The sequence below is a fragment of the Dama dama genome, chromosome 4, assembly GCF_033118175.1.
Source record: "Dama dama isolate Ldn47 chromosome 4, ASM3311817v1, whole genome shotgun sequence".
Lineage (NCBI taxonomy): Eukaryota > Metazoa > Chordata > Mammalia > Artiodactyla > Cervidae > Dama > Dama dama.
This window is the reverse complement of record NC_083684.1, coordinates 72,481,273-72,504,021: the sequence shown is the minus strand read 5'-3', so window position 1 is coordinate 72,504,021 and position 22,749 is coordinate 72,481,273. Positions and strand designations below refer to the sequence as shown.

Below are 22,749 nucleotides of genomic sequence, written 5' to 3'. Positions count from 1 at the left end.
TGGGGACATGACTGAGAGGAGCCGGCACCACTGCACCCCCTTAGGAGCAGCAGCAGGAGAACCTGCACGGAACGCGATGGCACTCATCTCCCGCCCGCTGTGAGGGGTTCCAGCCAACAACATTTGGCCCGAAGCCCAGCAAGTCTTTAGATCACATTTTCCATCCATGGGAGCTGAAGGGGATGTTGGAGGCAGGGAGAGAGGCCATCTGGATGGGGCAGGTCCTGCCAGAAGCCAGGATCCACTGTCCCGGACCCATCCTCATTGAGGGGCCTGTAAACCTCCAGCCAGACACCAGAGCAGCGACTAGCTGGGGCTGGAGCAGAAATGGACACAGACTGCACAGAGGAAGTTTCTCCTGTTTTCTACTTCTTTTTTGGCCACACAGTGAGGCACGCTGATCTTAGTTCCCTGACCAGGGATTGAACCCATGACCCTTGCAGTGGAAGTATGGTGTCTTAATCACAGGACTGCCAGGGAATTCCCATGAAAGAAGCTTCTTGGTAGAGAGAAATGTTATAAAACTGGATTGTGGCGATGGCTGCACAATATGAGGTATATCTGCTATGGGTGTACTTTATGGCATATAACTTATGCTTCAGTATAACTTCCAGTACAACTGTTGAAAAAGGAGAGAAGGTCCAAAGAAGATATACAAATGGGCTGGGAGAATAAGCACATGAAAAGATATTCAACATCATTAGTCATTAGAGAAACAATTAGAGTCAAACCATAGGGAAGTACTGATTCACACCCATTTGGGATGGTTTAAAAAAACAATTAAAATAAGGACTTCCCTGGTAGGCCACTGGCTAACACTCCAAACTCCCAATGCACGGAGCCTGGGTTCAACCTCTGGTCAGGGAACTAGATCCCACATGCCCCAACTAACACCCAGCACTGCTAAATAAATAAATAATGAATAAAACAAACATTTCTTTCAATGAAAATAACAAGTATTGGCAGGGATATGGAGAAATTGGAACCCTCCTACCTTGCTGGTGGGAATGTAAAGTAGTGTAGTCATCCTGGAAAAAAATTTGGCCCTTCTTCAAACGGCTAAAGATCGACTTAACACTTTGATCCAGCAGTTAACTATGTATGCATCCAAAGGAACTGAAAAAGGTGTTCAAACAAATCCTGTTAGAGCACTGTTCACAGCAGCACGATTCACAATGGTCAAAGGTGGAAACAACCCAAATGTCCACGGATTGATGAATGGATAGATAAACGTGGTATTTTCATACAATGGAGTCGTAGCCATAAAAAGAACAACAAGGCACTAGTATGTGTTCCAGCAAACATGAACCTTGAAAACATTATGCTGTGAAAAAAATCAGATACAAAAGACAACATATAATATAATGTCATTTACGTGAAATATCCAGAACATGCAAATTCACAGAAACATACAGCAGGATTATTCATTGCCAGGGGCTGGAGAGAGGGGAAAATGGAGAGCTATTGGAGGAAAATATTCTGGAATTAAATGGAGGTGTGATTATGCAACACTGCAACTATACTAAAATCCACTGAATTGTTCACTCTAAAATGGTTAATTTTTGTGTTATGTGAATCACCTTTATTTCAAAAGAAGAGGTGAGGCTTCCAGATCAGTAGGGAGCAAAGGACCTAAGCAATCCTGAGTGGGTCCCAGGCAGGGACAAGCCAGCCTTCAGGGCTGTTTGTAGACAAACGGTGACGTGGGGGTGTGGAGGAGACACGTAAGGAGTAAGGAAGCTTCCGAAGATAGGCAGCAAGGAAACCATCCTCGTTTTTAAAAGATGAATCCTAAAGTTAAAAGAATTAACCAAAGAAGAAATACAGATGGCCAGGAGGCACAGGAAGATGCTCAACATGGCTAATGATTAGAGAACTGCAAATGAAAACTACAGTTGAGGTATCACCTCACACCGATCAGAATGGCCATCATTAGAAAGTCTACAAATAATAAACGCTGGAGAGGGTGAGGAGAAAAGGAAACCCTCCTACACTGTTGGTGGAAATGCAAGTTGGTGCAGCCACTATGGAGAACAGTATGGAGGTCCCATAAAAAACTAAAAACAGAGTTGCCATGTGATCCAGCAGTCTCACTCCTGGGCATATATCTGAACAAAACCATAAATCAAAAAGACATATTGCAGGTACTTCTGGTTGTCCAGTGGTTAAGAGTCCACGCTTCTACTGCAGGGGGCAAGGTTTGATCCCACATGCCACACAGCCAAAAAAAAAACAACAGATATATGCACTCTAGAGGTCACAGAAGCACTATTTTCAATAGCCAAGACATGGAAACAATCTAAATGGCCATTGACAGATAAATGGCTAAAGATGTGGTACATATATACAATGGAATATTACTTGACCATAAAAAAGGAATGGAATAATACCATTTGCAGCAACATGGATGGACCTAGGAATTATCATAATAAGTGAAGTAAACCAGAGAAAGACAAATACCATGTGATATTGTTAGGTAGTTAGAACAGGGAAAAGGAGTCCAGAATGGTGGTTATGTTAATGAGTGGGAGGATCATCCCAGCCATTGGGGAACCACCCACTCCTCTGCCTTCTGACAGTGACTTAGAGCTGTCCTGCCACCTCTGGGTGCATCTTTTGGCTTACAGATTGGGTATTAAGGTTTACATGAATTTGACTTGTCATCTTGGACCCGATTGATTTTAATCGGTTTACGTTATGCCCCTGTGCTATGTCATTCTTTCAAAGGTTGTGCTCTGCCCCCTTCCCCCCTGTTTCATGCTCTTTTCCTTAGCCCCATCCGGGCCCACAGTGTTGCCTCTACAATCTTATGGAGGGACAACAAGAAAATAGCTGGCCCTTGGGAGGGAAATACTGTATAATATCCAATCCCTCTAGATATTCAGGTCTTCATCTTCTATGTTTCCTATAACATGTGCAACACCAGCATCTCCCAGTGAACCCGCTAGGGCGGGCGACAGGCACAGAGTGCCTGCTAGAAGTCCATCTGTTGGCATACCTTCAAAGGCAATTGGGCTTCCTGGGATAATGTTTGCCACTTTGGGAGTTAGCCCCGCAGGCCGTTTGGGCCCAAACCCTTACCACCCTTCTCCTAAAGTTACAAATATACCCCTGGATCAAATCTCCACTCCACTTTTATGGAACATTTGGTCTGTTGCCTCTAAACAAATTTGTTCTTAAGCCAATTACTAACTCCTACAATTGGGACCCTGCCCCCTTGTAAGCAACATTGCTCCACCCAGCCTATTATTAAAATACCTTAATGGTGCTCGCTTCGGCAGCACATATACTAAAATTGGAACGATACAGAGAAGATTAGCATGGCCCCTGGGCAAGGATGACACGCAAATTCGTGAAGCGTTCCATATTTCTTATACCTCAATAAATTTCATTTTTAAAATAAAATAAAATACCTTAATGTCCCTAACAGGGCCAGATAACCCACTCCTTTGTCACTCCTTCTGTTGTTACCTAAAGTGGGTCTATGACAACAAAGTGTTTACCATTGGAGACACCCTAACCTGCTCTTATGGAGGACTAGGGAAGAAATCAGTGATTTACAATCCCTTAGAACGGTAAGAGAATAAGGCTTATGACTCTTACACTGTTTCCCAGTCTCAGGGCACAGGCTTGGATTGCTTTACATCATGATATCTATTCCCATCCACGGTGCACAAACCAGCAATGAGTTAAGATTACAACCCCTTAACCCTACTCAGCACTGGTCATGCTGGAGATCTTGGGGATGCCCAACTCCAGTCCGGGAGTCCCAGGAGGTCAACCTGCCTTGACCTGCCTAGGGATCTGGTCCTCGAAAGGTTGTCACACCTCAACCTGCTCGGGGATCTGCCAGCCAGTCCAGGGGTCCCAGGAGGTCGTCACGCCTCAACCTGCCCAGGGACCCAATTCTTGGGAGGCCATCACGCCTCAACCTGCCTGTGGATTCGATCTCTAGGAGGCTGTCACACCTCAGCCTGCTTGGGCATCTGCACCCTGACCCAGGGACGCCTGGCTCTCAGGTTGCAACAATACTGGGTAGGATACGCTTCACAAAGACTCACCCCTAAGGAAATCCACCCATGGAAACAGAAGGAAGCCTATTACTTGGGGGACTGTGCCCAGTCTCAGCAATAACTCAGGAGCCCAATGAGAACCCCCTTGTCTTTCTGGAAAGGCTAAAAGAGGCCCTCCAAAAGTTTTCCAATCTGGACTTAGACTCTTATGAGGGACAGGTGATTTTAAGGACAAATTCCTGTCCCAATGTGCATCAAATATCAGAATTAAGTTACAACAGCTACAGCAGCAGGACCCTGCTGCCTCTTTAGATGAAATGATCAGACAGTCACCAATACCTTTTATAACAGAGAACAGGAGAAGGTGGCCAAGGCCCAGGAGAGGGAGAGAAGGAAAGAGACAAGTCATGCCCAGATGCTGGCCGCCCTCCAGAGAAGCCCTACGGGGAACCCTGAGACCTTGAAGCACAAGAAAGTGAAGTCGCTCAGTCGTGTCTGACTCTTTGAGACCCTGTGGACTGTAGCCGACCATGCTCCTCCATCCATGAGATTTTCCAGGCAAGAGTACTGGAGTGGGTTGCCATTTCCTTCTCCAGGGGATCTTCCCAACCCAGGGATCGAACCGGGGTTGCCCGCATTGTAGGCAGATGCTTTACCGTCTGAGCCACCAGGGAAGTCCTTGAAGCACAAGGCACTAGGCAAATGCCTAATCTGTAGACAGGCGGGGCATTGGGCCAAAGAGTGTCCAAACCTTGACAAGTCTCCTAAAATGACTTGCTACAAATGCCATTAACTGGCACATTGGGCGACACTCTGCCCTCAGGACCCAAGAGCCTCAAGGTCAAGCGCCAAGCCTACCCTCAGGATGGTTCAAGAGGACTGAAGCGGCCCGCTCCAGCCAGCACACACACAGATAACCATCAAGGGGCTGGAGCCAAGTGTGCAACTGGATGTGGCAGGTAGGTCTGAGAATTCCTTGGTTGACACGGGGGCTACCTACTCTGTCTTGATCCCCTACTCCGGAGCCTTCTCCTCCCAAACCTGTACCATTTTGGGTGCTACAGGAAAAACAACTACTAAAAGATTCACCCAAGCACTTCTTTGTTGCTGGGATGAACAAATATTTTCCCACCAGTTTCTCGTGGTCCCTGAGTGTCCTACTCCCTTAATGGGAAGAGACATACTCACTAAACTGGGGACCACCCTTGTGATGGGAAGCTTTTCAGCCCCTAGAGCTCTACAGCTCCTGGTTACTACTGAAGAACTCATTACACCTTCTCCAATAGAGAGGGACCAAAAACTATGGGAAGGCAAAATTAACCCCCAGGTGTGGGCCCAGGGGATTCCTGGACAAGCCCACCAAGCTGAACCAGTCATCTTTGTCCTCTGAGATCCCACTCAGTTTCCTAACCGGAAAAAATATCCCCTCAAAAGAGAGGCTCAGGAGGGACTACAGCCTTTAATAAATAAATTCCTTGCTTATGGGCTATTGGTCCCCACCAGTTCACCATGTACCACCCCAATCCTCTCAGTAAAAAAAAAAAGGATGGAACCTGGCTAATGGTTCAGGATCTCCGGATCATAAATGAAGCTATAGTCCCCTTCCATCCCACAGTACCCAATCCCTATGTAATCTTGGGAGAAATCCCACCCAGTGCCAAGTGGTTTACAGTCGTGGATCTCAAAAATGCGTGTGTTTTTTTTTTTGCATACCACTGGCTAAAGAATCCCAATATCTTTTTGCCTTTGAGTGGGAGGCCCCAGGAGAAAAACATCAACAGATGACTTGGACAGTATTACCTCAGGGGTTCAGAGATAGCCCCCACTTGTTTGGATAGGTCCTTAGCCGGTATGTCCTAGATCTGGACCTGCGACCTAATGGGAGAATATTACAATATAGGTCATGTAGATGACCTAGTAATCTGCTCTCCAGATGAGAAAAGTGCCAACAACATGCAATTCAGGTTCTAAACTTTTTGGCAGAGAGGGGATATAAAGTCTCCCGTGCTAAGGCACAGATGGTGGAGACAAAGGTCACTTACCTGGGAGTTCAGATTACACACGGGTCCAGTAGGCTGTCCTCTGATCGGGTACAAGAAATCCTCCAGTTGCCCTCCCCCACGACTCGAAAACAATTGAGAGCTTTCCTGGGTATTGTAGAATCTGGATACCCAACTATGGTCTAATTGTCTAGCCCTTATATGAAAGCTTAAAGGACGGGATGATTCAATCCCACTAATGTGGGTAACTCCTCAAAAGAAGGCAGAGACTACACTAAAACAGGCCTTAACTCAGGCACCTGCCTTGAGGTTGCCAGACCCAGAAAAAGCATTCCAACTTTATGTCCATGAAAGAGAGGGAATAGCCTTGGGAGTGTTAACTCAAAGGTTGGGATCTGAGCCCCAGCCTGTAGCTTACTTATCCAAGAGGCTCGATCCAACCGCCCGAGGCTGGCCCTCCTGCCTTTAAAAACTTGCAGCTATTGCAATCATGATAGAAGAGGCTTTAAAACTCTCCTTTGGGGGCAAACTAACTATTTTTACCAGCCACCAAGTAAAACAACTCTTAAATGGGAGAGGCCATTTATGGATGTCTGATCAAAGAATCCTCAAATATCAAGTAATGCTGATGGAAAATCCAGGGCTAACTATATCCCTTTGTGAGGTTCTTAACCCAGCCACCCTCCTGCCTACCCCCAAGGGCTCTCTCCCCTTTCACTCTTGTCTAGAAACCTTGGACCACTGGACAAAACCCTGAGAGGGATTGTCAGAAGATCCTCTGACCAATCCTGAGGAAATCTGGTACACTGATGGAAGCAGCTTTGTCTTAGATGGAAAAAGAAGAGCTGGATATGCAGTAGTCTCCAATTTTGAGATCATAAAGGCTAAGCTTCTGTCACCAGGTACTTCAGCCCAATTAGCTGAGCTCATAGCCCTGACTCGAGCTTTAGAGCTGGGAAAAGGAAAAAGAATAGCTATTTACAGTGACTCCAAGTATGCCTTTCTGGTGCTACATGCACATGCAGCTATTTGGAAAGAAAGGGGCCACTTGACCACCTGAGGGTCCCCAATCAAATATGGTGATCAAATTCTTAGACTCTTGGAGGCAGTCCATCTGCCCACTGAGGTTTCAGTCTCCCACTGTAAAGGACACCAAAAAGGGAGCACGAAAGTGGCACGAGGGAACCAAGCAACTGATCAGGCAGCTAAGAGAGGAGCATTACAGAACAGTGACCTAATAGGGATTGCCACCCTAGTTCCACAGACTAATTTGCCAGAAACTCCTTCATGTACTGAAGATGAGACTCTTAAAGCTAAGAGTGAGGGCTTTCCAGAAGATCATATGGGGTGGTTCCAAAAGGAGGGACTCCTTTTTCTGCCTGGGAACCTCCAATGGAAGTTGGTTAACTCCTTACATGCCACCACTCATTTAGGGGAAAAGGCCCTCCAAAGATGACTAGAAAAGTCCTTCAGAGGAACAACTATATATATATATAGTTGTTCTATAAGGCAACTTATAAGGCAAGTGTCCCACTTGCCAATTAAACAACCCACAAGGAGCTCGAAGACCCCAACTGGCCCAGCCTGTCCAACGACATGGGGCCTACCCAGGAGAGGACTGGCAGGTGGACTTCACCCAGATGCCAGTTTCTCAAGGGTATAAATACCTATTAGTCATGATAGATACATTTCATAGGATGGATTGAAGACTTTCCCACCCGGACTGAAAAGGCTGAGGAGGTGGTAAAAGAACTGCTCCATGAAATCATTCCAAGATTTGGTCTGCCCAGGTCGTTAGGAAGTGACAATGGGACATCATTTACTTCTAAGATCACCCAAGGGATCTCTAAAGCATTGGACATTACTTATTATCTCCATTGTGCCTGGAGGCCTCAGTCTTCAGGAAAAGTAAAAAGAGCCAAACTTAAATTCTTAAAATCAGCGATAAAAAAGATAACCCAGGAGACCTCCCTGGGCTGGAAGGAGGCTTTACCAATAGCTCTCCTCCGCACCTGTATTGCCCCTAAGGGACAGGTTGGTCTTAGTCCTTATGAGGTGCTATATGGGAGACCTTTTGTTTATGTCAATGACCTCTTTCCTAGATCCAGAGGTTCAGACCCTCCAGTCTTATACCATGGCCACTGGACAGTTTCAACAGGATATATGCTTGCGGGGTATGAACCAGGACCCAAAAGAGTCTAAGGAGTCACCACTATATGCTCCAGGGACTCAAGTCCTAATTAAAGTCTGGAAAGATGGGTCCCCAAAGGCTCAACTCCAGCCCACATGGAAGGGCCCCTACCCTGTAATACTTTCTGCCCCCACAGCAGTCAAGGTACCAGGACATGACTCCTGGATTCACTACTCACGAGTCAAGCCATGAAAGAAAACAGAAGAGGACACTCAATACACCTGTGAGCCCCTGGGAGATCTCAGATACCTATTCAGAACTACAAATGAGTGCCATTCTAATGATCAACCCCAAAATCTGCTCTCTGGGGATAAGATTTCTCAGGATAGCTCTAAAGAGCCAACACGGCTTGGCAGAGATAGTACTCCAAAACAGACAGGAGATAGATCCTCTGATCGCTAAACAAGGAGGGACTTGAGCCATCTTGGCGATGTGAATTTGGAATTGGCTAATGCCCCTACTAGTCCTTGCTATGCCATATTGATGCTGCTTATGATTGTTCCATGTACTGTCAATTGTCTAACCTGTGTTGTCTCTGCCCAGGTCAACAAGCTACAACATGCAGTTCCAGTTCAACAAAGACATAAAACTACAGCCGACCATGGAAAATATCACTCAACCTTAGATGGACACAGCTATAAGGACTCTGAGGCCTGAGACTAACAGGAGGGGGAGGCCCAATACCCCTCGTTGTCCCAGTTCAGCAGGAAGTAGCCAGAAAGACCTCGACGCCCCTATTCCCAAAGAATTGGGCCTCCCATCTCTTGAGGGGGGAATGTTAGGTAGTTAGAATAGGGAAAAGGAGTCCAGAATGGTGGTGGCTAAAAGATAAGGAAGAGAAAAGCCTGCAAAAATAGAACAAAGGAAGGTCCAAGGACTGGAATGAGGACCTCAGGTAGAACAAACAACACTCCTGGCTAACCCAATTTACATAGGGCAGGCCCAGGGAAGGGAAAAAAAACATATAAAAAGAGGAGCCAAAGCGCATGCTTCTCTCGCTCTCTATCCCCCACCCCCCACGCCCCCACCCCGCCACCCCACCCCCGCGCGCGCGCTGCGGCACTCTTCTCTTCACATCTTTGGGTCGACATGATCTCATGCCTCAAAGATGTGTTTTCCTGCTATTATCTAAATAAAATAGAGCTGTAACACGGAGCTGTAACACTGATTTGTCTAAGAGCTATAACACAGTCCGTTTGAGACCTCAGAACTATAACACAGTATGCCCCAAATCCGAGAGCTGTGACACGCCGAGGGTTTTAATGTCCATCACTCCAAATCTTTGCTGTGATGAGACAGAACCGAGGAACATACACTCGCCTGACAATATCATTTATATGTGGAAGCTAAAACATGACACAATGAACCTATCTATGAACAGAAACAGATACACAGACATAGAGGACGGACTTGTGGTTGCCAAGGGTAGGAGAGGCAAGGACCGAACTCGCGTCTCCTGCATTGGCAGATGCAAACTAGTACATATAGGCTGGATAATCAACAAGGTGAACTTCCCAGGTGGCTCAGTGGTAAAGAATCCACCTGCCAATGCAGGAGATGTGAGTTTGGTCCTTGGGTCGGGGAGATCCCCTGGAGAAGAAAATGGCAACTCACGTCAGTATTCTTGCCTGGGGAATCCTATAGACAGAGGAGCCTGGTGGGCTACAGTCCATGGGGTTGGAAAGAGTTAGAAATAACTGAGCAACTAAATCAGCAATCAGCAGCAAACAACAAGGTCCTACACAGGGAACTATATTCTATATCCTGCGATTAAACCATAATGGAAAAGAATATAAAAAAGAATGTAAATATGTGTAACTGGATCACTGGGCTGAATACCAGAAATTAACACATTATAAACCAACTATACTTCAAAAAAACTAAAATGAAGATAATTCAAAAAGAGAAGTTAACCAGCACCTTAAACACAAAGTGGGCAGAGTGGAGGGGACGAGGGCTCAGTGGGCCTCAGCCTCCATGGATGCAGCAGGAAGACAGGCTGGAAGAGCAGGCCTGGGGGTTCAGCAGCAGTCACCCACGTTAGCAGGGAAGCGTCCCTCAGACCTGAGGCCAAGGGCACAGCTTCTGAAAGGAAAACAAGGAACAATCCAACAAGACAAAATTCACAACCTCTGGATGGCGGGCACAGCAGGGCCTATCTTTTGCCGGCCAAAGCTATGGCAACCTCATATGGTGCAGTTTCACTGCTATGAAATGTCCAGCTACAGGCAAGTCTACAGTGATATTAGATATGCAGTTGCTTGGAACAGGGGTGGGATCAGAAACTCACATGCAAGGACAGAGGGATCTCAGTGGAGGTGAGAGAAATGTTCTAAAGCAGGAGGATGCTAAAGAAAGTGCAAGTGAAAGTTGTTCAGTTGTGTCCGACTCTGCGACCCCATGGATTATACAGTTCATGGAATTCTCCAGGCCAGTACTGGAGTGGGTAGCCATTCCCTTCTCCAGGGGATCTTCCCAACCCAAGGATGGAACCCAGGTCTCCAGCATTTCGGGCGGATTCTTTACCAGCTGAGCCACAGAACAGTAAATTGACTAAAAATGACTGGGTCATATGTGCACATGACATGGAGAACTTATCAGAGACTTTGGTGTTCAGAGGTAGGAAAGGTTGTACTGGGTCCCTGTGCCAGGGTGCCAGGAGCTCCCAGCCCCAGGTCAAGGAGCAGCAATGTAAGGGAGGGGAAGTCACTGAGAAACATTGGTTAAAACAAGCATTTGAACATAGCCTCAAGGGATGCATTAACCCAAGGATGGAACAGGAGGCCACCAGGACAGAATTACCTAGGTGTGACAAGTCCAGTGGCTTTCCCTTTACCTACAAGCTTTATTTTAAAGGTCTCCCTCATAACTCTTTGTAGGCCTTCCCTTGTGGCTCAGCTGGTCAAAAATCCGCCTGCCCTGCAGAAGACCTGGGTTCGATCCCTGGGTTGGGAAGATCCCCTAGAGAAGGGAAAGGCTACACACTCCAGTATTCTGGCCTGGAGTATTCCACGGACTGTATGATCCATGGGGTCACAAAGAGTCAGACACAACTGAGAAACTTTCACTTTACTTTAAAAAAAATTATTTTTACTTGAAAAAAGTTTTTTAGTGTACTAAAAACTGAACAAAAAAAAATAAAAAGAGAGAATACCAGAATACTTGGTAGCTTGAGAATGTGAGTGCTCCAGTATGTGTTCTATTGTTTTCTGTGCTTCTTGTTTTCTTTTTTTAACTTTTGGAAATTAATCCAAGGGCCCAGTAGGGGACCCAGGTGCACTGACCTTGGAGAAGCAACACTGGTGAAACTGGAGGGAAGGGGAAAAGGCACAACTATTGAAAGAGTATCATAGCCCGAGGGCCGAACTTAAACTGGTTAGAATCAAATGAATGTGTACAAGATGGCAGACAAGGCAACTTGACTAGTTTCTGATCCTTAGTATATACTCAGTGTAATACATGAGTATTGTAACACATTACTATTGTAACAGATGAGTATTGTAACACATTAGCAAGCTGACACACCCAGAGGCACCATGACAGTTCCAAGGGGATCATCAAGAACCAAAAAGTGGGCATTGACACAATTCCAGATGTTCAAGCTGGATTTAGAAAAGCAGAGGAACCAGAGGACAAATTGCCAACATCCCTTGGATCATCAAAAAAGCAAGAGAGTTCCAGAAAAACATCTACTTCTGCTTTATCAGCTACGTCAAAGCCTTTGACTGTGTGGATCGTATTAAAATGTGGGAAATTCTTCAAGAGATGGGAATACCAGACTCCCTGATCTGCCTTCTGAAAAACCTACATGCAGGTCAAGAAGTAACAGTTGGAACTGGACATGGAACGAGAGACTGGTTCCAAATCAGAAAAGGAGTACATCAAGGCTGTATATTGTCACGCTGCTTATTTAACTTATATGCAGAGTACATCATGCGAAATGCTGGGCTGGATGAAGCACAAATTGGAATCAACATTGCCAGGAGAAATATCCATAACCTCAGATATGCAGATGACACCACTCTTATGGCAGAAAGTGAAGAAGAACTGAAGAGCCTCTTGATGAAAGTGAAAGAGGAGAGTGGAAAAGTTGGCTTAAAATTCAACATTCAGGTGCTCGCTTCGGCAGCACATATACTAAAATTGGAACGATACAGAGAAGATTAGCATGGCCCCTGCGCAAGGATGACACGCAAATTCGTGAAGCGTTCCGTATTTTACTAAAAAGAAAAAATTCAGAAAACTAAGATCATGGCATCCTGTCCCATCACTTCATGGCAAATAGATGGGGAAACAATGGAAACAGTGAGAGACTTTATTTTCTTGGACTCCAAAATCACTGCAGATGGTGACTGCAGCCATGAAATGAAAAGGTGCTTGCTTCTTGAAAGAAAAGCTATGACCAACCTAGATAGCATATTAAAAAACAGAGACATTACTTTGCCAACAAAGGTCTGTCTAGTCAAAGCTATGGTCTTTCCAGTAGTCATGTATGGATGTGAGAGTTGAACTATAAAGAAAGCTGAGCGCTGAAGAATCGATGCTTTTGAACTGTGGTGTTGGAGAAGACTCTTGAGAATCCCTTGGACTGCAAGGAGATCCAACTAGTACATCCTAAAGGAAATCAGTCCTGAATATTCATTGGAAGTACTGATGCTGAAATGAAACTCCAATACTTTGGTCACCTGATGAGAAGAACTGACTCATTGGAAAAGATCCTGATGCTGGGAAAGATTGAAGGCAGGAGAAGGGGATGACAGAGGCTAAGATGGTTGGATGACATCACTGACTCAATGGACATGAGTTTGAGTAAACTCTGGGAGCTGGTGATGGACAGGGAGGCCTGGCGTGCTGCAGTCCATGGGGTCACAAAGAGTCGGACACGACTGAGAGACTGAACTGACACAATTCCTGGAAATCTCTGCCCCTTCCCCAAAATAGTTGGAATAATCCTCCCACTCATTAGCCTATGAAATTACCCAGGCATAAAAGCTAACCACATACATTTCGAGACTGTACTCATCCTCTGCCATGGCCCACACTCTATGGAGTGTGTTTCTTTGTGAATAAATCCACTTCTTACCTACCTCTTTGTCTCCCACTGAATTCTTCCTGTCATGAGACACAAAGAACCTGAGCCTCAGAAAGTCCAGACACCTGGTGAGTGATAATAATTAAAAGATCATGGGTTCAAGTCCAAATCTTCGGTGCTCAGCTTTCTTTATAGTTCAACTCTCACATCCATACATGACTACTGGAAAGACCATAGCTTTGACTAAACGGACCTTTGTTGGCAAAGTAATGTCGCTGTTTTTTAATATGCTGTCTAGGTTGGTCATAGCTTTTCTGACAAGGAGCAAGCACCTTTTCATTTCATGGCTGCAGTCACCATCTGCAGTGATTTTGGAGTCCAAGAAAATAAAGTCTCTCACTGTTTCCATTGTTTCCCCATCTATTTGCCATGAAGTGATGGAACAGGATGCCATGATCTTAGTTTTCTGAATGTTGAATTTTAAGCCAACTTTTTCACTCTCCCCTTTCACTTTCATCAAGAGGCTCTTCAGTTCTTCTTCGCTTTCTGCCGTAAGAGTGGTGTCATCTGCATATCTGAAGTTATGGATATTTCTCCTGACAATGTTGATTCCAATTTGTGCTTCATCCAGCCCAGCATTTTGCATGATGTACTCTGCATATAAGTTAAATAAGCAGCATGACAATATACAGCCTTGATGTACTCCTTTTCCGATTTGGAACCAGTCTCTTGTTCCATGTCCAGTTCTAACTGTTACTTGTTGACTTGCATACAGATTTTTCAGGAGGCAGGTCAGGGGGGTCTAGTATTCCCATCTCTTGAAGAATTCCCCACAATTTGTTGTGATCCACATAGTCAAAGACTGATGTAGTCCATAAAGCAGAAGTAGATGTTTTTCTGGAACTCTCTTGCTTTTTTTATGATCCAAGGGATGTTGGCAATTTGTCCTCTGGTTCCTCTGCCTTTTCTAAATCCAGCTTGAACATCTTGAAGTTCATGGTTCACGTACTGTTGAAGCCTGGCTTGGAGAATTTTGAGCATTACTTTGCAAGTGTGTGAGATCCCACACCTGGCCCATGTCCACCAGGATAAGGCTGGGTTTGGAGACCTGAACACTGGGTTTCCCCTTGGATGGTGGCTGCCACAGCAGGAAGTTGGAGGGAGACTGGGGACCCTGGGTGACCTGGGAGGAGGGGCTGAGGCTTCTGACTCCTGACACAAACTGTCCAAACTTCCCCAGAGGCCAGGCAGTTAGGGCTCTGTGCTCTCATGGTGGGGAGCTAGGATCCCACAAGGCATGTGGCACAGTCAAAAAATAACTAACATTAAGTAAAACAAAAACTGTATGTGTGTGTTGGGTGGGGGGAAGAATCTGCTTCCCAGCTCAGTCAGGTTGCTAGAAAAGCCAGCTTCATAGCTGTAAGACGAAGTCCCTGTTCTCTTGTTGGCTGTCTCCCACGGCTCTTCTGAGATTCGAGAGTCCACTACCACCACCCACACATTCCTCACCACACAGCCCTCTCCCTCTGCCTTCAAAACCTTGGAGTCCTCCTCCTACTTCAAGTATTCTTCTACCTTTAAGAACCCTTATGACAAACTATGACAAACCTAGACAGCATGTTAAAAAGCAGATAAATCACTTTGCTGACAAAGGTCTGTATAGTCAAAGCTTTAGTTTTTCCAGTATTCATGTATGGATGTGAGATTTTCACCATAAAGAAGGCTGAGTGCCTGACCTGAAATTAGCATGTTGACAAGTCTAACACTGAAGGACCCTTTGACAAAATACTTGAGAATTTAACAATAAGATTGACATTTTAATGAAAAGATCTTTTTCCTTACAGATGATAGCTACAAATTTTTTTCTATGGATGACTTCTTTGGGGTGTGAAGAGAGGTAGTGACTACAATGCAAGGAATGAGGAGTTCTAACCAAAGGCAGATGTTCTGTTGTTCTGAAGATTCAAGGGCATTTATGATACCAGTCAGACATAACAGGCAGCCAGATGGATGCATGTGGGATAGAAGAGCAAACAACTATTAATTGGCTGCTGCTCTGCACGGCCTGTTGGATCCTAGCTTCCTCACAAGGGATCAGACCTGTGGCTGCTGCAGTGGAAGCTCAGCCCTAACCATTGGACGACCAGGAAATTCTCCAGCTTTCTATTGTAATAAAGATTTATAAATCAAAAAAAAAAAAAAAAAAAAAGGCTGAGTGCCAAAGAATTGATGATTTTGAATGGTGGTGCTGGAGAAGACTCTTGAGAGTCCCTTGGACTGCAAGGAGATCCAACCAGTCAGTCCCAAAGGAAATCAACCCTGAATATTTACTGCAAGGACTGATGCTGAAGTTGAAGCTCCAATACTTTGGTCACCTGATGCGAAGAGCCAACTCACTGGAAAGGACTCCGATGCCTGGAAAGATTGAAGGCAGGAGAAGAAGGGGATGACAGAGGACAAGATGGTTGGATGACATCACCGACTGGATGGACATGAGTTTGAGCAAGCTCCAGGAGATAGTGAAGGACAGGGAAGCCTGGCGTGGACAGGAAGCCCTACAGTCCATGGGGTCATAAAGAGTCACAACTTAGCCACTGAACAACAACAAAGAACCCTTATGATTCCCTAGAGCCCATCCAAACAATCCAGGACTATCTCCTTATCTAGTCAGCTGATTAGTAACCTTAATTATACCTGCTATGTACTATGAACTATTAGAATTCTCACTTAATGCCCCCAAATCCTGTGGAATCAGGCCAGTCCAGGGCAGCTTTGGCAGTTCCACTCCTGTTTAGGTTACAGTGGCAACAGCTGTCAAGACACAGGACATAGGTGAACCCCCGGCCTCACAGGTCGAGGTGGGCACAGCAAGGGGCCAGTGAAGCATGATCAGTGATAAAAACCAGGGATGACAAGTTGGACGGAAGAGATACTGGGAGTTGGGCAGGCCATTGTTGAAGGACTCAGATTCTTAACAAGGACAATGAGGCCATGAGACTGGGATTTTAATTAGCTTCCTGGGGGCCTGGGCCACAGAATGCTCCCTTCCCTGTTCGCTCAGTAGGTGCCTAAGGCAGGAGGCAGGGGCTGTGACCTTATCCTCATACTGGAGCTGAGAAGTCGGCCCCTTCCACTCTGGACTCTGAACCTGCTGCACAAAGCATGGGGTCCACTGCGGTCTAGGCATCACCTCCCTCTTCTTTCAGCCCCCATGAGTAGAGCCTAAGGCCCGGTCAGTCCACATCCAGTGGGCCTGGCTCCCCCGGGGCCCTGGACAGCCAGGCCCAACTCAAGGTCGTCAGAGGTCCAGGCTGTTCCTCTGCCGGGACAGTTCTTCCCACACACTCTGGGCTCTAAAGTGCCTCTTTGGAGTCTGGCTGCTCACCACCTCCCAGCTAGACGCAAGACCCATCTCACCGCCTCTACCACCTTTATTTTCTGAGCGTTGGCGCGGAGTGCGGCCTGCTGAAAGCATTCTGAACATTCCCTCCTCACACCCCTCCCTGGGGCAGGTGCGCCTGCTGTAGAGGCATCTAGTCCGGGTGCCTCACCTTCTCCCTGGGCCAGGGCAAGGTGGTGCCCGTCTGTTCCCACATTCCACTCGCAGCCGCTAGACCCACATAGGTGGAGGCCTGGGATGTCCTCATCTACATGAGGGGTTTTGACCCGCCGGGACCCGCCCCGGGCTTGGGAGTCCACCGCCCTCCCACCCTCACCCCGCCACACCTTCTCCCGCCCAGCAGCACATGCGAGGGGTGTGGCCTACAGATTGACAGCGCAGGTCCCGCCCCCGCCCCGTCGCTAGGGCGAAGCTGCTTGATTGCCCCCGCCCCCTGCGACTTTGGCCGGAAGTGCGACCTGGCGGCGGCGACTAGTCTCCATGGAAACGCCGGAAACGTGCTCTGACCGAATGGTTCGCCGCGTCGGGGCAGCTGCGGACTTCGGTTCCGCCGGCGTCGCGGCCCGGAAGTGCGGCCTCGGAGGTGGTGAGCTGGAGGCGGCCACCGCCCGGCCTGGTGCCTGAGGAGGAGCCGGAGGTGGGGTCAGGCGAGCATCCCCCTGCAGCAGGGCCCGTGGGGAGGCCGGGGCGTGCCAGGGGAGGGGCGCCCGCTCTGGGCTCGGCGCGCTCGCCGCAGACGTGAGGGGGCGCTGCAGGACGGGGGCATGTCGCGGGCCGGGGCGCGGAGGCGGGAACCCGGCTCGGCCTGGGCCGGGGCGGGCGCAGCCGGAGCCGATCGGAGAACGGGGTGCTGGAGTCGAGGGGGCGCGAGGCATGGCGCAGGGAACTCGAGAGGGTGCTCGGAGCAGAGGGCACGGCGTGGGTCAAGGGGCGGCAGCGAGGATGCCTGGGAGCCGCGGCTCAAGGTGGGCCTTTGTTCCGAGGCGCCCGAGGCTCCGCTGCACCTGCAGAGACCGGAGCCTGCCGGGGCGCGGGGCGGAAAAGGAAGGGCCAGTCCCCACGGACTGGGGCGCGGGCTTTTGCCCGCGTCGCCCGGGCACAGGCTGAAAGTCCTTTAGGTGCGGGCGTATAAAGCCTGTGCAGGGTGCTTGCGGCAGAGGTAACGGCACGTGAAGACTTGGCCTGAGTAAGGAATTATCATGGAGACCCCAGAGCTAAGGAGGGTCCCTATCTGTTCTTAATAGATCTCAACAGGCTCCCTCTGGCTGTCGGGTAGGGAATAGACCGGGAGGTGGGGGAGCCTGGTGGAGGCATGCAAAGTGGTCCGAGGGGTCAGATACGGAGTATGAACGGCCCACAGCAAAGGAAAGTCGATTTGGACGTAAGGAGCCAGAGGGGGTGAGTCTGAGACCCCAGCAGGCTCAGAGGATTTCGAGGCCTCACCTGAACCAGACTGGTGCAGAGTGGGCCCGTCTCAGGGTTTCTCATCCGTTTGATAAAGGGGAAACTGAGGCCCAGCAAGCATGCTGCCTGTTTGACAGTGAAGTAGCTGAGCTGCTCAGATTCCCAGAGATCCCTGGGAATCGCTTCCCCTTTTCGGTGCCTGAGGGTGGGCAGTGCTGGGATTTCCAGGCTGTAGTTGGACAAGAAGTGTCCATATTGCTCAGCCATGCTAAACCTGAGGTCTCTGCTACTCCACATGCACCCAACCAATCACACAGACCTGGGCAGTCCACAGGCCCCTCTCAATGCCACACCCACACCCTGGGTCCCATGGGTACCCCAGAGGTCGCATCAAGATTCCAGGAAGCACAGGCTGCAAGACATGTCTCCCACTAGACGTGCTCCCCTCAGCCAGAGACCATGTATTTTCCTCCCTTCCGGCAGCACCTGCCAGGCTTCCCAGGTGGCGCTAGTGGTAAAGAACCTGCCTGCCAATACAGGAGACATAAGAGACCCAGGTTTCATCCCTGGACTGGGAAGATCCCCTGGAGGAGGACATGGCAACCCACTCCAGTATTCTTGCCTGGAGAATCTTCCCATGGATAGAGGAGCCCGGTGGGCTGCAGTCCATGGGGTTGCAGAGGCAGACACGACTGAAGCCACTTAGTGCGCACTCAGGAAACCTGCCAGCCTAATGCCCAACCTCCTCTCAACTCTTTGTGACTATGAGCACCCTTAGACCCACAGGCCATTCATGCCAGCCCCACCCCATTGAAGACCTGCGCATACACTCGATATAACCAGGTTCTGAGGCAGCAGACCTCTGGGTCTGGGTCTGGGTTTGCAAGGGTCTTGGGTGTGCCAAGGTTGAGGGCCCTGCCAAGGGGAGATGAAAAAGAAGTCCTTAGTGGTGGGAGTCTTAACTGGCAGGGTGGGGAGGGGGTGTTCTATATAGGGGCCCCTGCCCTCTTCTCCACCCTATTGGAGGAGAAGGTGGGGGAGGCCATGGATGGGAGTTAGGGGAAGAGGGGGTCGGTCGGGCAAAATAGGGGAGGCGAGTCCTGGGTCTCCCCACTTTGGCAGTAAGCACGACCGGGAGGGCCGCAAAGCTTTGCTGTCCCCAGCCCTCGCCGAGCGGTGCGCTGGAGGCTGCGGGTCGGGGGAGGGGGCGGCCACATAAGTCCTGGAGGCGGGGAGGGGAGTCCTGCTGGGTCGGGAACCAGGACTTGGAGGGGCCAGGGGCACTGGAGAGGGCTGGGGCTCCTGAGGCCTGGGGGTGTGCGGCCCCTTGGCCCGCTGAAGGGATGGCTGACCCCCTCACCGCCCCGTCCGATGCAGATCGAGGGGAGGTCCCCCGCTCACACCGCTCGTCCCGCGCAGATGGCGGCGGCGGCGGAGGCGGTGCACCACATCCATCTGCAGAACTTCTCGCGGTCCCTGCTCGAGACCCTCAACGGGCAGCGGCTGGGCGGGCACTTCTGTGACGTGACGGTCCGCATCCGAGAGGCCTCGCTGCGCGCCCACCGGTGCGTGTTGGCCGCCGGCTCGCCCTTCTTCCAGGACAAGCTTCTGCTTGGCCACTCGGAGATCCGCGTGCCGCCGGTGGTGCCCGCGCAGACGGTGCGCCAGCTCGTCGAGTTCCTCTACAGCGGCTCGCTGGTGGTGGCGCAGGGCGAGGCGCTGCAGGTGCTCACCGCCGCGTCGGTGCTGCGCATCCAGACGGTCATAGACGAGTGCACGCAGATCATCGCCCGCGCCCGCGCGCCCGCGCCGGGCGCCCCCGCGCCCCCGCCCGCGCCCGTGCCGCCGCCGCTGGCGCCCGCGCAGCTGCGCCACCGCCTGCGGCACCTGCTGGCGGCGAGGCCCCCGGGCCCCCCCGGCGCCGCGCACCCGCGCAAGCAGCGCCAGCCGGCACGCCTGCAGCTGCCCGCGCCCCCCGCACCCGCCAAGGCGGAGGGCGCGGCCGCCGACCCCGCGCTGACCGCGGCCGCGGACGACGGCGCGGACGACGACGACGACGACGACGAGGCCGACGACGAGACCGACGGCGAGGATGGCGAGGGAGGCGGCCCCGGGGAGGGCCAGGCGCCCCCCGCCTTCCCCGACTGCGCCACGGGCTTCCTGCCCGCGGCGGACGGCACGCGGGAGGAGCCGCCCGTGCCCGCCGGCCTCTCGGATTACAGCGGGCCCGGCAGGAACTTCCTCCGGGGGACCTCGGCCGCCGAGGACGTGTTCCCCGACGGCTACGTCTCCGCCTGGCAAGAGGGCGATCAGGGCGCCCCCGAAAGCTGTCCGGCCGAGACCCCTGCCCCTCCCGACTGCGTCCTGTCGGGGCCTCGCCCACCTGGCGTGAAGACCCCCGGGCCGCCCGTGGCGCTTTTCCCCTTCCACCTGGGAGCCCCCGGGCCGCCGGCGCAACCCCCTCCTGCGGCTTCGGGAGCGGCCCCCGCACCCCCGCCCGCCTTCTACCCAGCGCTGCAGCCGGACGCAGCTCCCAGCGCGCCTCTAGGGGAGGCCCCGGCCCCAGCGGCCGCGGCCCCCTCGACCACTCCCGCGCGCGCCCCGGGTGCCGAGCCTCCCGCCTACGAGTGCAGCCACTGCCACAAGACGTTCAGCTCTCGGAAAAACTACACCAAGCACATGTTCATCCACTCGGGTGAGCCGGGGTGGGTCTCTGGGCCCCTCGATTGGCCTTTCGTGAACTGTCAATGACCCAAGGGTCAGCACAGCCTGGTTCCCCTCTCAGATTCGGGTGGTGGGGCGGCCTGCTCTGCAACCCCGGGGATTCTGTACCGGCCAGCAGGGAGGGGCACATATACTTGGGTCTTTCCCAGTGTGAGGCCGCTGGCCCTGAACGGTGGCCAGCGACCAGAGTTCAGAGGGCTCTCTCTGGGCGCGGCAGGGATGGAGGAGGGGCAGCCCGGCCCTGGGCCTGGCACCAGAAGTTTGAGGGGGGAGGTCTCGCCCCGGGAGGTGGGGGTAGACCTGAGTGGTCAGCCCCACCTGCGGCCTTCCCTGCTAGGAGGCTACCTGTTGGAGTCGTGAGTCACTGACAGGTAGTGACCCTGGTGTCACCATTAGGGTCTGGGAGAGGGGCGTCCCTGCCCGGTTGGGGGATTCCGGGTTAATGACACGTCTGGGTGCTGAGGGAAGTCGCGGTCCGGCACGGTGCCCCAAAGCCCCTTCCCAGCTGACCTGAGCGCACTTCCCGCCCTGTCGCCCGCAGGGGAGAAGCCCCACCAGTGTGCCGTGTGCTGGAGATCCTTCTCGCTGCGTGACTACCTGCTCAAACACATGGTCACGCACACGGGCGTGCGCGCCTTCCAGTGCGCCGTCTGCGCCAAGCGCTTCACGCAGAAAAGCTCGTTGAACGTGCACATGCGCACCCACCGGCCGGAGCGCGCGCCCTGCCCCGCCTGCGGCAAGGTGTTCTCGCACCGCGCGCTGCTGGAGCGCCACCTGGCCGCGCACCCTGCGCCCTGATGCGGGCCTGAGGCCTGGCCGCGCCCCGTGGGGTTGGCCTCGCCGCTCCGCTGGCGGCCACGTCCACCGCCGACGTCACACCTGTCTCGGCCTCTTGGCCGCTTTCCCGCCGCCGGCCCGCGCTGTCCCTGAGCGCAGGCCCTGCTCCTGCCCGCCCTGTTCCCCAGCCCCGCCTGCTTCGTTCCTCCCCTCCTGCGTACTCGGCCCTCCAAGTGGCGTCCGGCTGGGAGTGGTCAGGGACTCCACCGCCTCCGAGAACTGGATCATCTCCAGGCTGACCTAGGGTTCGGCTATGGCCACGGGCCCAGGATTCACGGCTCCGACTCCAGTTCACGCTGCGACCCCACCCCCCCCCCCCCCACCACCGCTCCAGGGAGTGGGGTGGAGGCTGTTCCTCTGACCCTGTGCCTGGCTACGAGGTCCCCAGCACCCCGACCCGAGCCACCCCTCCCTCATCTGGCGTCTAGGGCATCGCCCCGGACTGAGGCCCGGCCTTGAGAGCCCTGCTCTGTAATAAAGGACTGTGGGCCGTGGGGTCCAAACCCAGAAGCGCGAGCCCCGGCCCATGTGTGCCTCACCGGCTGTGACCATCGTGCGTGTTGGGGTGCAGTGCGCCTGGGCAGCACCCCACTGGGCAGCGCTCCCTTGAGCGGCGCGCGGCAGGATGGGCCGCTTTGCAGCCTCATGTTCTCTGATAGGAGACGCCTGGCTCCCTAGAGCCCCCTCTCCTGTGGAGGCGGGGGAACAGCCCCCTCTGATGAGGATCTGGAAGCCGCAACACCCCCCCGCCCAAGATGCCGATTTCGAGGCCCCTCCCCCGAGATCTTCCGGGCAGATTCTCTGGCCTTCAGGCTTCCCCTCTCGCGTCCTGATGGCCTTGATGGTTGAACTACTCACTTTGGGGGGCAGAGGATCTTAGGGGCCAGGCTACTGATAGGCGGGGGCCTGAGCCCCAGAATTACTGTCCTGGCCTGCAGGGTCGCGAGTGCCGGACTGGGCTGGGGGCGGCACAGACACCAGCGGCCGGCCCCTCGGGCTGCTCACCCGGGTTGCTGAAGATGCCAGCCAGGGTCAGCTCGAGGCTCCTCCTCGCCGGCCTCCTTCACATCGCTGGCGCAAGGCCCGGGCACCGCCTGCAAAGTACCCCGAGCCAGGGGCAGGGGTGTGTGCGTGGGGTGTGGCCTGCG

The 22,749-nt window shown here is 51.8% G+C and overlaps 1 protein-coding gene, 1 long non-coding RNA gene and 3 other non-coding genes across 8 annotated transcripts; 4 read left to right on the top strand and 1 right to left on the bottom strand.

Annotated features, from left to right (window-relative positions):
• The first annotated feature begins 3,265 nt into the window (after nt 1-3,265).
• Nucleotides 3,266-3,372, top strand: LOC133055401 (U6 spliceosomal RNA). The gene has a single exon (XR_009692676.1). It is a non-coding gene; the product is annotated as a U6 spliceosomal RNA (small nuclear RNA).
• An 8,945-nt stretch (nt 3,373-12,317) lies between these two features.
• LOC133055393 (U6 spliceosomal RNA) lies at nt 12,318-12,424 on the top strand. Its single transcript, XR_009692668.1, has one exon. It is a non-coding gene; the product is annotated as a U6 spliceosomal RNA (small nuclear RNA).
• A 2,501-nt stretch (nt 12,425-14,925) lies between these two features.
• Nucleotides 14,926-15,009, top strand: LOC133055348 (small nucleolar RNA SNORD78). Its single transcript, XR_009692635.1, has one exon. It is a non-coding gene; the product is annotated as a small nucleolar RNA SNORD78 (small nucleolar RNA).
• A 476-nt stretch (nt 15,010-15,485) lies between these two features.
• Nucleotides 15,486-22,689, bottom strand: LOC133055033 (uncharacterized). The gene is made up of 3 exons (XR_009692563.1): nt 22,607-22,689; nt 17,095-17,256; nt 15,486-15,651 (listed from the first exon to the last, which is right to left on the bottom strand). It is a non-coding gene; the product is annotated as an uncharacterized LOC133055033 (long non-coding RNA).
• On the top strand, nt 17,130-22,623 carry ZBTB45 (zinc finger and BTB domain containing 45). Of its 4 annotated transcripts, none has more exons than XM_061140496.1 (3): nt 17,130-17,273; nt 19,460-20,735; nt 21,306-22,581. In XM_061140496.1, the coding sequence occupies exons 2-3, from the start codon at nt 19,460-19,462 to the stop codon at nt 21,560-21,562; spliced, it is 1,533 nt and encodes a 510-aa protein (XP_060996479.1). In that variant the 5' UTR covers nt 17,130-17,273; the 3' UTR covers nt 21,563-22,581. The 4 variants fall into 4 exon arrangements, with proteins under 4 accessions (XP_060996479.1, XP_060996481.1, XP_060996480.1 ...); XM_061140498.1 differs by having other exon boundaries at nt 17,148-17,273; nt 19,418-20,735; nt 21,306-22,582; XM_061140497.1 differs by lacking the exon at nt 17,130-17,273 and adding an exon at nt 17,404-17,601 and having other exon boundaries at nt 21,306-22,623.
• Nucleotides 22,690-22,749: the final 60 nt, after the last annotated feature.

What these genes read in the sequence shown, in the direction of transcription:
- ZBTB45 (XM_061140497.1), top strand. Translation starts at nt 19,460, where the DNA reads ATGGCGGCGGCGGCGGAGGCGGTGCACCACATCCATCTGCAGAACTTC. An exon ending in GCACATGTTCATCCACTCGG is followed by an intron (nt 20,736 to 21,305) that starts GTGAGCCGGGGT and finishes TGTCGCCCGCAG; the next exon opens with GGGAGAAGCCCCACCAGTGT.